Source organism: Lichenostomus cassidix, unplaced genomic scaffold (assembly GCF_008360975.1).
Source record: "Lichenostomus cassidix isolate B80296 unplaced genomic scaffold, HeHo_3.0 HiC_scaffold_45, whole genome shotgun sequence".
Taxonomy (NCBI): domain Eukaryota; kingdom Metazoa; phylum Chordata; class Aves; order Passeriformes; family Meliphagidae; genus Lichenostomus; species Lichenostomus cassidix.
Genome location: NW_028147789.1, coordinates 510,131 through 523,194, shown reverse-complemented (window position 1 = coordinate 523,194; position 13,064 = coordinate 510,131). Strand labels below are relative to the sequence as shown.

General features: G+C 58.2%; 1 protein-coding gene across 1 annotated transcript in view; it reads left to right on the top strand.

The window, feature by feature from the left end:
- The first annotated feature begins 3,660 nt into the window (after positions 1-3,660).
- Positions 3,661-13,064, top strand: part of LOC146420853 (uncharacterized) — a 116,614-nt gene continuing 107,210 nt past the window's right edge. The window contains exons 1-3 of the mRNA XM_085047975.1: positions 3,661-4,105; positions 5,327-5,437; positions 6,659-6,769. Of these exons, the coding sequence (XP_084904101.1) occupies positions 3,946-4,105; positions 5,327-5,437; positions 6,659-6,769 (382 nt within the window). The 5' untranslated portion in view covers positions 3,661-3,945. The remainder of the gene's footprint in view (positions 4,106-5,326; positions 5,438-6,658; positions 6,770-13,064) is intronic.

Sequence of the window (13,064 nt, the reverse complement as noted above, 5' to 3'; positions counted from 1 at the left end):
AAGGGAAAGAGATGGGTGAGGAGCCAGGAAGCTTCACCCTCTACTTCTCTAACAGGTTGGGTAATATTACTAACAAAACTCCAAAACAGGTTACTAAAACTAGAGGAGGAAACTAACAGAGCATGTACATCTTTAACTGTTTCCAATACCTTCTTACAGATCGTCAGTATCACACACATTACTATAACAAGCCGGAGTCGTGTCCCTGATTGGTGGAAATTATACATTAGGGACAGGATTGCCCCTACCTGTTGGTAGGGAAACATACCTATGTGCCAAACAGACAGTATTACATCAAACAACCTCCCATCAAACAGCATAGTGACTACTGATGGCTGTAATTCAATACCAAGCGTTTAAAACCAGAATGCAATTATTAGGGTTTTTTCTTCACTTTCTCTAACCCCACAAAAGATGTAGAACAAGTAATCAAGGCCCCACGTTGGGCGCCAAATATGTCCCGGGTTAATGATAAGACTCTCTCCTCCGAGAGCGAAGGGCCCCGACACCCCCTCCCCCACCCCCAACAGAACCTCTTAGATGGAAGTGAAGAAAAAACTATTTATTTAACAAAACCACGCAGAGTGCCCTACAAGGCACAGGGGAAGGGGAAAAAAACAAGGTGAAAGGCAGTTATTCAACCTGATTAAAAAGTCCTTTTCTCAGACGCAGTCCCTCTCCTCCTCGCCCCCCACCCGGGGCCGGGTGGAGCTCCCTGGAGAGCTCTGCTGTCCTCTGGCCCTCCTGGGTCTCCGGGTGGCAACGCAGATCGAAGAGAAGGGGTCCAAACGAGAAAAAAGAAGAAGAATGGAAAAAAAACGGGAACAGAGCTCACTCCGACCCCCGTCCAACACGCAGTCTCTGCCGGGCGACGAATCCTCCCCCGGAGCGAGGCTTGGAGAAAATGTTTTCAAAACAACCCGCGTTTCTCTCTGCGGCTGGGTGCAGTTAAAGAGACAGGACCACACATTTTTACACATTTTTTTTCTTTCTTGGGCATATAAGCCAACGATAGGGGATAAAGGATTATCATATCATCAATCCAAGACAATAGATTTTGGATGAAAGTTAGATGCAGATTCGGGGGCTCGATCTGAATGGTGGTGCCGAAGTGCGCGGATAAGAGGCACGAAAAGAGCGAGGGAAGTGGCGTGATCTCGTTTTGGATGGGTTTTTGTCTTCTAGTTGTTCCAGGAGCAGAGGTTTTCTTCCCCGTGGAGCTGTGAAGGGCGGCTTCTCTGTCCGTACCTTTGCCTTCGGCGAGGCTGACGGGGACCTGGAATGGTCCTTTTGACTTTGTTTCTAAAGTCCCTCTTTTTCCGTTTGGCAGAGATTCAGTCTCGGGCCTGGAGCAGGCGGGCAGGTGCATCTGGAGGACGGGACGAATATCTCCGCAGCTTGTGCAAAGCGGAACTTGCAAGCTGTTCGATACCTCGGCAAGGTAAGCAACTTTCTCAGCTGGGCACTTTTCTTGTCATAGACACCATTTGACCTGCACGGCCCGCCGTGCACTGAATGTTTCACAAGGACTTGTGTTGGCTCTCCGCCTCGGTTGTATGGGGATTTTCAAGAAGGCTAGAGGCAAGGCCTGAGCATAGGCCTGGGATGGTTTTCACCAGTTGCACTTGTCAGCGTTCCACTAGCTTCCGTAGCTTGCAAGTGGTTCCAGTGACGCTGCTTGCGTCAGCTTCCCTAGCTGAAGTCAGCACCCGGTCGGTCGCCAGGCTTCCTTCCCTGAGGTGCCGTGGTGTCACAGGGGGAGCCTGGCTGCCAACGGAGTTCCACAGGGTCAACACACCAGGGTCTCCATGGTGCCCGCCACGGGGTGCCAACGCACGGGCGGCCCCGCCGCCGTGTCACAATGGCCCCCGGCTTGCACGGGCCCCAGGCTGCCAGTTGGCCCTTGGCTGCAGGAGCGGGTGGCTGGGTGGCCGGGAGCTGCAGGCCCGAGGGGGGCCCTGGGGCGGGAAAGCGGCAGGGGTGATCCGATGGCCTGCACACCGTGCTGCAGCTGCCCGTGGCGGGTGACACTGGGCCCCCGTGCGAGCCAAGGCAGGCAGCCCTCTCCGGCGAAGAGCCCGTGCCGTGCCGCCGCGCTCCAGCAGCTCCCTGCAAAGGCCGGCTTGGGCAGCTTGGGGGCCCAAAAGCCAGTGGCAGGCCGTCTGCTGCTCCCATTTCTGTGGAGAGGTGAGCCAGAAATGTCCCAACTGGGGGAGAGGGGGGGAACAGGACGGGAAAGGTGTCCCTTTGCTACAGTTACTGCCATTCCGGGAAGACAGCCAGAGTTGGGAGGGGCGACGTGGAGCAGAGGGGGAGCTGGGAGGAGCAGGCTGTGCAGCAAAGGCCCCATTTGTGCAAGTGGTTCTTGTGGAGAGCTTTTGGATAGATTTTGGATGAAAGTTAGATGCAGATTCGGGGGCTCGATCTGAATGGTGGTGCCGAAGTGCGCGGATAAGAGGCACGAAAAGAGCGAGGGAAGTGGCGTGATCTCGTTTTGGATGGGTTTTTGTCTTCTAGTTGTTCCAGGAGCAGAGGTTTTCTTCCCCGTGGAGCTGTGAACGGCGGCTTCTCTGTCCGTACCTTTGCCTTCGGCGAGGCTCACGGGGACCTGGAATGGTCCTTTTGACTTTGTTTCTAAAGTCCCTCTTTTTCCGTTTGGCAGAGATTCAGTCTCGGGCCTGGAGCAGGCGGGCAGGTGCATCTGGAGGACGGGACGAATATCTCCGCAGCTTGTGCAAAGCGGAACTTGCAAGCTGTTCGATACCTCGGCAAGGTAAGCAACTTTCTCAGCTGGGCACTTTTCTTGTCATAGACACCATTTGACCTGCACGGCCCGCCGTGCACTGAATGTTTCACAAGGACTTGTGTTGGCTCTCCGCCTCGGTTGTATGGGGATTTTCAAGAAGGCTAGAGGCAAGGCCTGAGCATAGGCCTGGGATGGTTTTCACCAGTTGCACTTGTCAGCGTTCCACTAGCTTCCGTAGCTTGCCAGTGGTTCCAGTGACGCTGCTTGCGTCAGCTTCCCTAGCTGAAGTCATCACCCGGTCGGTCGCCAGGCTTCCTTCCCTGAGGTGCCGTGGTGTCACAGGGGGAGCCTGGCTGCCAACGGAGTTCCACAGCGTCAACACACCGGGGTCTCCATGGTGCCCGCCACGGGGTGCCAACGCACGGGCGGCCCCGCCGCCGTGTCACAATGGCCCCCGGCTTGCACGGGCCCCCGGCTGCCAGTTGGCCCTTGGCTGCAGGAGCGGGTGGCTGGGTGGCCGGGAGCTGCAGGCCCGAGGGGGGCCCTGGGGCGGGAAAGCGGCAGGGATGATCCGATGGCCTGCACACCGTGCTGCAGCTGCCCGTGGCGGGTGACACTGGGCCCCCGTGCGAGCCAAGGCAGGCAGCCCTCTCCGGCGAAGAGCCCGTGCCGTGCTGCCGCGCTCCAGCAGCTCCCTGCAAAGGCCGGCTTGGGCAGCTTGGGGGCCCAAAAGCCAGTGGCAGGCCGTCTGCTGCTCCCATTTCTGTGGAGAGGTGAGCCAGAAATGTCCCCACTGGGGGAGAGGGGGGGAACAGGACGGGAAAGGTGTCCCTTTGCTACAGTTACTGCCATTCCGGGAAGACAGCCAGAGTTGGGAGGGGCGACGTGGAGCACAGGGGAAGCTGGAAGGAGCAGGCTGTGCAGCAAAGGCCCCATTTGTGCAAGTGGTTCTTGTGGAGAGCTTTTGGATAGATTTTGGATGAAAGTTAGATGCAGATTTGGGGGCTCGATCTGAATGGTGGTGCCGAAGTGCGCGGATAAGAGGCACGAAAAGAGCGAGGGAAGTGGCGTGATCTCGTTTTGGATGGGTTTTTGTCTTCTAGTTGTTCCAGGAGCAGAGGTTTTCTTCCCCGTGGAGCTGTGAACGGCGGCTTCTCTGTCCGTACCTTTGCCTTCGGCGAGGCTCACGGGGACCTGGAATGGTCCTTTCGACTTTGTTTCTAAAGTCCCTCTTTTTCCGTTTGGCAGAGATTCAGTCTCGGGCCTGGAGCAGGCGGGCAGGTGCATCTGGAGGACGGGACGAATATCTCCGCAGCTTGTGCAAAGCGGAACTTGCAAGCTGTTCGATACCTCGGCAAGGTAAGCAACTTTCTCAGCTGGGCACTTTTCTTGTCATAGACACCATTTGACCTGCACGGCCCGCCGTGCACTGAATGTTTCACAAGGACTTGTGTTGGCTCTCCGCCTCGGTTGTATGGGGATTTTCAAGAAGGCTAGAGGCAAGGCCTGAGCATAGGCCTGGGATGGTTTTCACCAGTTGCACTTGTCAGCGTTCCACTAGCTTCCGTAGCTTGCCAGTGGTTCCAGTGACGCTGCTTGCGTCAGCTTCCCTAGCTGAAGTCAGCACCCGGTCGCTCGCCAGGCTTCCTTCCCTGAGGTGCCGTGGTGTCACAGGGGGAGCCTGGCTTCCAACGGAGTTCCACAGCGTCAACACACCGGGGTCTCCATGGTGCCCGCCACGGGGTGCCAACGCACGGGCGGCCCCGCCGCCGTGTCACAATGGCCCCCGGCTTGCACGGGCCCCCGGCTGCCAGTTGGCCCTTGGCTGCAGGAGCGGGTGGCTGGGTGGCCGGGAGCTGCAGGCCCGAGGGGGGCCCTGGGGCGGGAAAGCGGCAGGGATGATGCGATGGCCTGCACACCGTGCTGCAGCTGCCCGTGGTGGGTGACACTGGGCCCCCGTGCGAGCCAAGGCAGGCAGCCCTCTCCGGCGAAGAGCCCGTGCCGTGCCGCCGCGCTCCAGCAGCTCCCTGCAAAGGCCGGCTTGGGCAGCTTGGGGGCCCAAAAGCCAGTGGCAGGCCGTCTGCTGCTCCCATTTCTGGGGAGAGGTGAGCCAGAAATGTCCCCACTGGGGGAGAGGGGGGGAACAGGACGGGAAAGGTGTCCCTTTGCTACAGTTACTGCCATTCCGGGAAGACAGCCAGAGTTGGGAGGGGCGACGTGGAGCACAGGGGAAGCTGGAAGGAGCAGGCTGTGCAGCAAAGGCCCCATTTGTGCAAGTGGTTCTTGTGGAGAGCTTTTGGATAGATTTTGGATGAAAGTTAGATGCAGATTCGGGGGCTCGATCTGAATGGTGGTGCCGAAGTGCGCGGATAAGAGGCACAAAAAGAGCGAGGGAAGTGGCGTGAGCTCGTTTTGGATGGGTTTTTGTCTTCTAGTTGTTCCAGGAGCAGAGGTTTTCTTCCCTGTGGAGCTGTGAACGGCGGCTTCTCTGTCCGTACCTTTGCCTTCGGCGAGGCTGACGGGGACCTGGAATGGTCCTTTCGACTTTGTTTCTAAAGTCCCTCTTTTTCCATTTGGCAGAGATTCAGTCTCGGGCCTGGACCAGGCAGGCAGGTGCATCTGGAGGACAGGACGAATATCTCCGCAGCTTGTGCAAAGCGGAACTTGCAAGCTGTTCGATACCTCGGCAAGGTAAGCAACTTTCTCAGCTGGGCACTTTTCTTGTCATAGACACCATTTGACCTGCACGGCCCGCCGTGCACTGAATGTTTCACGAGGACTTGTGTTGGCTCTCCGCCTCGGGTGGATGGGGATTTTCAGGAAGGCTAGAGGCAAGGCCTGAGCATAGGCCTGGGATGGTTTTCACCAGTTGCACTTGTCAGCGTTCCACTAGCTTCCGTAGCTTGCCAGTGGTTCCAGTGACGCTGCTTGCGACAGCTTCCCTAGCTGAAGTCAGCACCCGGTCGGTCGCCAGGCTTCCTTCCCTGAGGTGCCGTGGTGTCACAGGGGGAGCCTGGCTTCCAACGGAGTTCCACAGCGTCAACACACCGGGGTCTCCATGGTGCCCGCCACGGGGTGCCAACGCACGGGCGGTCCCGCCGCCGTGTCACAATGGCCCCCGGCTTGCACGGGCCCCCGGCTGCCAGTTGGCCCTTGGCTGCAGGAGCGGGTGGCTGGGTGGCCGGGAGCTGCAGGCCCGAGGCGGGCCCTGGGGCGGGAAAGCGGCAGGGATGATGCGATGGCCTGCACACCGTGCTGCAGCTGCCCGTGGCGGGTGACACTGGGCCCCCGTGCGAGCCAAGGCAGGCAGCCCTCTTCGGCGAAGAGCCCGTGCCGTGCTGCCGCGCTCCAGCAGCTCCCTGCAAAGGCCGGCTTGGGCAGCTTGGGGGCCCAAAAGCCAGTGGCAGGCCGTCTGCTGCTCCCATTTCTGTGGAGAGGTGAGCCAGAAATGTCCCGACTGGGGGAGAGGGGGGGAACAGGACGGGAAAGGTGTCCCTTTGCTACAGTTACTGCCATTCCGGGAAGACAGCCAGAGTTGGGAGGGGCGACGTGGAGCACAGGGGAAGCTGGGAGGAGCAGGCTGTGCAGCAAAGGCCCCATTTGTGCAAGTGGTTCTTTTGGAGAGCTTTTGGATAGATTTTGGATGAAAGTTAGATGCAGATTTGGGGGCTCAATCTGAATGCTGGTGCTGAAGTGCGCGGATAAGAGGCACGAAAAGAGCAAGGGAAGTGGCGTGATCTCGTTTTGGATGGGTTTTTGTCTTCTAGTTGTTCCAGGAGCAGAGGTTTTCTTCCCTGTGGAGCTGTGAACGGCGGCTTCTCTGTCCGTACCTTTGCCTTCGGCGAGGCTCACGGGGACCTGGAATGGTCCTTTCGACTTTGTTTCTAAAGTCCCTCTTTTTCCGTTTGGCAGAGATTCAGTCTCAGGCCTGGACCAGACGGGCAGGTGCATCTGGAGAACGGGACCAATATCTCGGCAGCTTGTGCAAAGCGGAACTTCAAAGCTGTTCGATACCTCGGCAAGGTAAGCAACTTTCTCAGCTGGGTAGTTTTCTTGTCATAGACACCATTTGACCTGCACGGCCCGCCGTGCACTGAATGTTTCACAAGGACTTGTGTTGGCTCTCCGCCTCGGTTGTATGGGGATTTTCAAGAAGGCTAGAGGCAAGGCCTGAGCATAGGCCTGGGATGGTTTTCACCAGTTGCACTTGTCAGTGTTCCTCTAGCTTCCGTAGCTTGCCAGTGGTTCCAGTGAGGCTGCTTGCGTCAGCTTCCCTAGCTGAAGTCAGCACCCGGTCGGTCGCCAGGCTTCCTTCCCTGAGGTGCCGTGGTGTCACAGGGGGAGCCTGGCTTTGACTGGCTTCCAACGGAGTTCCACAGCATCAACACACCAGGGTCTCCATGGTGCCCGCCACGGGGTGCCAACGCACGGGCGGCCCCGCCGCCGTGTCACAATGGCCATCGGCTTGCACAGGCCCCAGGCTGCCAGTTGGCCCTTGGCTGCAGGAGCGGGTGGCTGGGTGGCCGGGAGCTGCAGGCCCGAGGGGGGCCCTGGGGCGGGAAAGCGGCAGGGGTGATCCGATGGCCTGCACACCGTGCTGCAGCTGCCCGTGCCGGGTGACACTGGGCCCCTGTGCGAGTCCAGGCATGCAGCCCTCTCCGGCGAAGAGCCCGGGCCGTGCCGCCCTGCTCCAGCAGCTCCCTGCAAAGGCTGGCCTTGGCATCTTGGAAGCCCAAAAGCCATTGGCAGGCAGTCTGCTGCTCTGATTTCTTTGGAGAGGTGAGCCAGAGGGAAGAGATCCAGTGTTGGGTTTTGAGGGGCAGGCTGTGCAGCAAAGCCCCCATTTGTGGAAGTGGTTCTTGTGGAGAGCTTTTGGATAGATTTTGGATGAGAGCTATATGCTGATTTAGGGGCTCACTCTGAATCATGGTGCCGAATACGCGGATAGCCGGCACAAGAAGAGCAAGGATGGCTTATGATGTATTTGCTAAGAATTTATTTTTACAGGATTCGACTCCCCTCCCACTCACTTTGAGGGGGTCTCGCCCCATCTTTTAGCCCTGCTTCTTCCCTTTCCCATGTACCAGCCCCACCCCCCTGCTCCTCCCACAGCTCACCCCAGAGCTCCTCACCTGTGGCCAGGGAACTCCCAGTGCCACCAGTGCCATCAGTAGAGCCCCTGCTGCCCCCACACGCTCTTGCCGTGCCCAGTACTTGTTTTCCAGGTTCCCAGAGCCCCAAAGAGGCCCAAAGCGCTCTGCCCTGGGGGGTCCTTAATGCGGCCCCACCCCGCGCGGCACTGGCAGCACCAGTCCGGAGCAGTGCGCAGCGCGGGCAGGTGGCATCAGCCGTTCCTGGGCAGGGCCAGGCAATGCCCGCGGGGCTCCCTCTGCACTCGGACCCCAGTTCCCGGGACAGCAAGGGGGGCCCAGCCTGGGCGCCCCCCACATCCCCCCTCCCAAAATTCTGCTCCTGGGGGGCACTGGGGGCAAAGTGGGTGCAGGTGGGGTCCAGAGGTGCTGGAGCCATGTGTCCCCCTGCTGCCAGCGCCACTCCCGAAGGATCACGGGTACCCCAAAACTCCCTCACAGCTGTTGGATACCCCGCAAGCTCCTAAGGAGTGGGATGCCCCTGGCTTCATCACCCCCAATCTTCGGCTGCCCCATCCCGGCCATATCCCCCTCCCCCAGACTTCATCCCACACCCCAATCCACATCCCACCATTCTCGGGCCCCATCCCATCCCATCCCATCCCATCCCATCCCATCCCATCTTTCGCGGCAGACGCCACTGGGACCACCCAAAAAACTCGCATCTAGGGGACACCCCAATATCCCTCCAAGGAGCATTTCCGACTCACATTTGGAGTCCTGCATGATCCAGACATCCTTCCCCTCTCCCCCCCAAAAAAACCCCTCCGGTCAACAAATGCAAATATTTGGGGCTCAGTGCTGGAGTCCTACAAGGTCCAAAAATCCCCCAACCTCCTAAAAAGTACCCCACACACCGCCCAAGATACTTGGGCCGAGCTCCCCCTGCCCGCTCACTCGCGGGATGCCCTGGGCGGGGCTATGCTCCCGGGCCGAGGGTTGCAGACACAAAAAACAATAGACACACGTGGCATCTCCTCCTGCTTCACTTCTCGTTCCTCTATCCCTCCTCTTCCTCCTGCTCCTCCCTCCTTTATCCCTCCTCCTCCCCCTGCTCTTCCTCCTTCTCTGCCCTTCCTCCTCCTCGCCTGCTGGCTCCTCCTCCTGCTTCTCATCCTCCTGTTACTTTGGACTCCCATCCCGGCTTTGTCTCACATCACCCCTGGTCCATTCTGTGCTCAGCAGAGCATCCTGTGCTCTGTCAGCACTCTCTGCTCCTTCGGGAAGGATTTGGGATTCATGCCAGGCGCAGACACTGAACCTCACCCCAAACTGCCCCGGTGCCATTGCTGTCCCCTCGGTGCTGGGCAGCTGCTGTCCCAGGGGAAGCAGGGACACAAAGGAAGCCAAGTGCAGCCCAGCTGCCCGCGCTGATCCAGACGAGCCCCAGGGACAAGGTCCTGCAGAGCCACATGGAGCCCTCGGCTCCTGGCTGGGAATGGCTTGTGTTGTGGCTGCCCCAGCGGCCAGAGCAAGTCCTGGAGCTCCTCCAGCTCCTGCAGCAGGACCCAGGTTCCACCTTCTCTGCCAGGCCCTGACCAGGGGCCAGCAGATCCACTGGCTCCATGCAAAGGGGAAAGACAAGAAGAATGGATGTGATGCACCCCCCAAGGACCTCGAGCAAATTGTTCGGGAACATCCAGACCTTGAGCTGACATTTCCAAAGCTGCAGCTGGCAGAGTTCTGTGGTGCAGGAGATGCAGCATAGGAAAAGGAGATCTACAAGGAGCTGCAGGAAAAACACCCTGAGCCTCTAAGGCTGTCTTGCCCAGAATCTCTACTAGACAATGTTCTTCCAGAAGCTGTTGGGGGAAGGAGTGACCCTGAGCAGGGCAACTGCTGCTGAGAGGTGCTGTGTGGGTCAGGGCTGCTGCCAGCCCCAGGTCAGGCTGGGGACAGCTCTGGAGGACACTTCCCAAAGAAGGTGAGCAAGGGATTACTGTGAAGATAAGGAGCTTTCCTGAGACTGCTTCCATTTCCGACTTGAAGTAGGATGGGGAGGTTGGGGAATGAGAGAAGTAGAAAAGGAGTAATATTTGAGCATTTAGTGCAACTCCTGGTGTGTACCTTTGGGTGCTCAGTGTGTCTGCTGGGAGCCTCCTCAAGGGCCTTCAGCCACTGCTCAGCCTATGGACAGCACCAGCAGTACCTTTGCAGGGCCCAGCAAGGCTCTTGCGAGCTGCCCTTGCCCACCTGCACACAGAGCCTCCCCCAGGCAGGGCCCTGCACACAGGCAGGTTTCTGTAGGGCTGGGCGAGTGCACAGAGGGTGGGATGGGCTCTGTGAGCACTGACAGGGACAAGGCTCCTCTCAGGAGGAAAATGTGCAGGCACGGGGAGATGATGAGGGAAGGAGAGGGAGCTGAACAGAGCAATGCTGTGGGCAGGAGGGCACTGTTGGTGTGTGAGGGGTGCCGTGCACAGCTGGGGACAGGGAACACTGTCCTGAGTGCCAGGCTGTCCCTGCCCTGCCCTCTCAGGCACAGCACCACAATATCTTCTCTTGTTTCTGCACTCCTCTGATACTGTCACTGTTATCTGGTGTTCTCAGGGAGGCTCTGAGGTTTGCAGCAGCTGAGGCAGGTACTGCCCTTGCGATTCCTCCCAGGCAAGTGTGTCCATGGGAACATGGTGTCCAAACTTCCCTGTGACCTGTGGGGCTGTGGGCAAAGCAGTCCATGGGAAAGGGGAAGGAGCTGAGCCTCCCTCCCTGAGATGCCATCATGAGCACACCTGGGGATCTCCTTGTTGTGTCCTTAAGCTCTGAGCTTCCCTCCTGGGTGAAAATCTGTGCCAGAGCCTCTCAGAGTTCCCTGAATGTCCCACGGGGAAGTGCAGAGATGCCACAAGTGAGGAAATGCTGTTGGGTTTGCCAAGGGAACTGTGAGTGTCCTTGGCAGAAGGGGATGCTGAGACCTTGCTGAGACCCTTTGGAGAGGGTGAGACATTCAGTAATCCCTCTGGTCTCGGCAGGGTCTGGTTTCTTCCCAGGGTGACAGGGGAGTGTGATTGTGCTCTGATTGCAGCCAAAGGTGCAAACCCAGGGCAGTTGGGAACAAGCCCATCCAGCCCCTCACCTTGCCCAGAGAATCCCTTTGCCTCTCACATCTCTCAGTGTCAAACTCTGAGTACAGCAGAAATGCTGGGGATTTCTTACCTTGGAGAACCAGGAATGATTTGTGAGTAGGAAAACATTCCTTAAAACTCCCTCCTGCTATCCTGTGGAACTGCAAGTGAAAATGCTACCAAGCCTTTCTGCATTAGGAGGGATTCCCCTGACAAATCCTGAATATTCAGCCTTTTCCCTCTGCCCCATGGCTACAAACCCAGGGCTGCAGGGCAGGGATGGCTCCTTGAGAGCCCCACGCACAGGCCTGGCTGCTCATGGCACACTCAGACAGCACAAGTGGAGCTCAGGCAGGGACCTGGATGAAGGTTTTCCCAGAGAAGGAACAAGGGTGGATGAGTCCCAGCGGGACAGTCTGCAGGGAATGGCAGTGGTTTGGCTCAAAGCAGCCTGTCCTGACTTGTCACTGTCCTTTTCTCCATCAACAGGTCCCCATGGCCAGACACAGCAAATGTCCAACAGCAGGTCCATCAGCCAGTTCCTCCTCCCGGCATTCGCAGACACGTGGCAGCTGCAGCTCTTGCACTTCTGCCTCTTCCTGGGCATCTCCCTGGCTGCCCTCCTGGCCAACAGCCTCATCATCAGCACTGTAGCCTGCAGCCACCACCTGCACACCCCATGTTCTTCTTCCTGCTCAACCTGACCCTCACTGACCTTGGTTCCATCTGCACCACTGTCCCCAAAGCCATGCACAATTCCCTCTGGGACACCAGGGACATCTCCTATGTGGGATGTGCTGCCCAACTATTTATTTTTGGTTCTTTTCATTTCAGCAGGGTATTATCTACTCACCATCATTTGCTATGACCACTCGGTGTCCATCTGCAAACCCCTGCAATGTGGGACCCTCCTGGGCAGCAGAGCTTGTGCCCACATGGCAGCAGCTGCCTGGGCCAGTGGCTTTCTCACTGCTCTGCTGCACGTGGCCAATACATTTTCCCTGCCCCTGTGCCAGGGCAATACCCTGGGCCAGTTCTTCTGTGAAGTGCCCCAGATCCTCAAGCTCTCCTGTTCATACTCCAGCCTCAGGGAACTTTGGCTCATGGTCATTACTGCTTGTATAACTTCTGGCTGTTTTGTGTTGATTGTTTTCTCCTATGTGCAGATCTTCAGGGCTGTGCTGAGGATCCCCTCTGTGCAGGGACAGCACAAAGCCTTTCCCACATGCCTCCCACACCTGGCCGTGGTCTCCCTGGTTATCAGCACTGCCATGTTTGCCCTTAGTGCTGCGGAGAGCTCAGGGCAGCTGGGAGAGCTTGGAGGGAGCTGGGCTGGGCTGAGAGAAGCTGGGAGAGAAAACCATCAGTGTCCATCTCAGCCTGTGTGAGCGTGCAGGGGAAGGACTCAGGCCAGGGCTTGTGTGGCAGAGCCAGGGCCTGGGGAAGGGCTGGAAAACAGGCAAATGGCTGAGAGAGGAGGCTGCTCTGTGCTCTTGGTGGCATGGACAGAGCAGGGAGGGAGCCCAGGACATTTGTCAGCCCAGCCTCTGTCCCCAGCCGTTGCCAGCCCTGGCTGCTCAGCCCAGGTTTGCGGGTGAGTTTGGCTGTGCCCCAGCTCCATCTTGCTGCGGGGCTCAGGGCCTGTTCCCAGCAATGGTCAGCCCTCCCTGGCCTCTCTGCTGGCCCCAAGCCCAGCAGAGCCTGGGGCAGGGCTGGCTGGGAAGGGCCACAGGTGCCACGGGCTGTGCAGGAGCTTGGAGAGGCTGCCCAGCAGGGAGGCCATGGGGGCACAGAGCCCCAGGGGCTGCTGTGGGCACCACGGCACAGGGGCTGTTCCCACCTGGAATGCTCCTGGCCTGGGCTGGGCTCCACAGGGGGTCTGTGGCACTATGGCTGGGGCAGCGGGGCACAAAGGGGCCACGGAGCTGCTGCCAGGGGTGACAGCAAGGCCAGGAGCAGGCAAGGAATTTCTTATCTATTCAGACTGTATTAGGAGATACTTGGATTCAATATCAATTGGAAATTGCGCATATTAATGTACTAACAGGAAAAAAAACCTAAACAGGACCTAAAAATTCTTTTCCCTCTGTTTTTAAAAATATA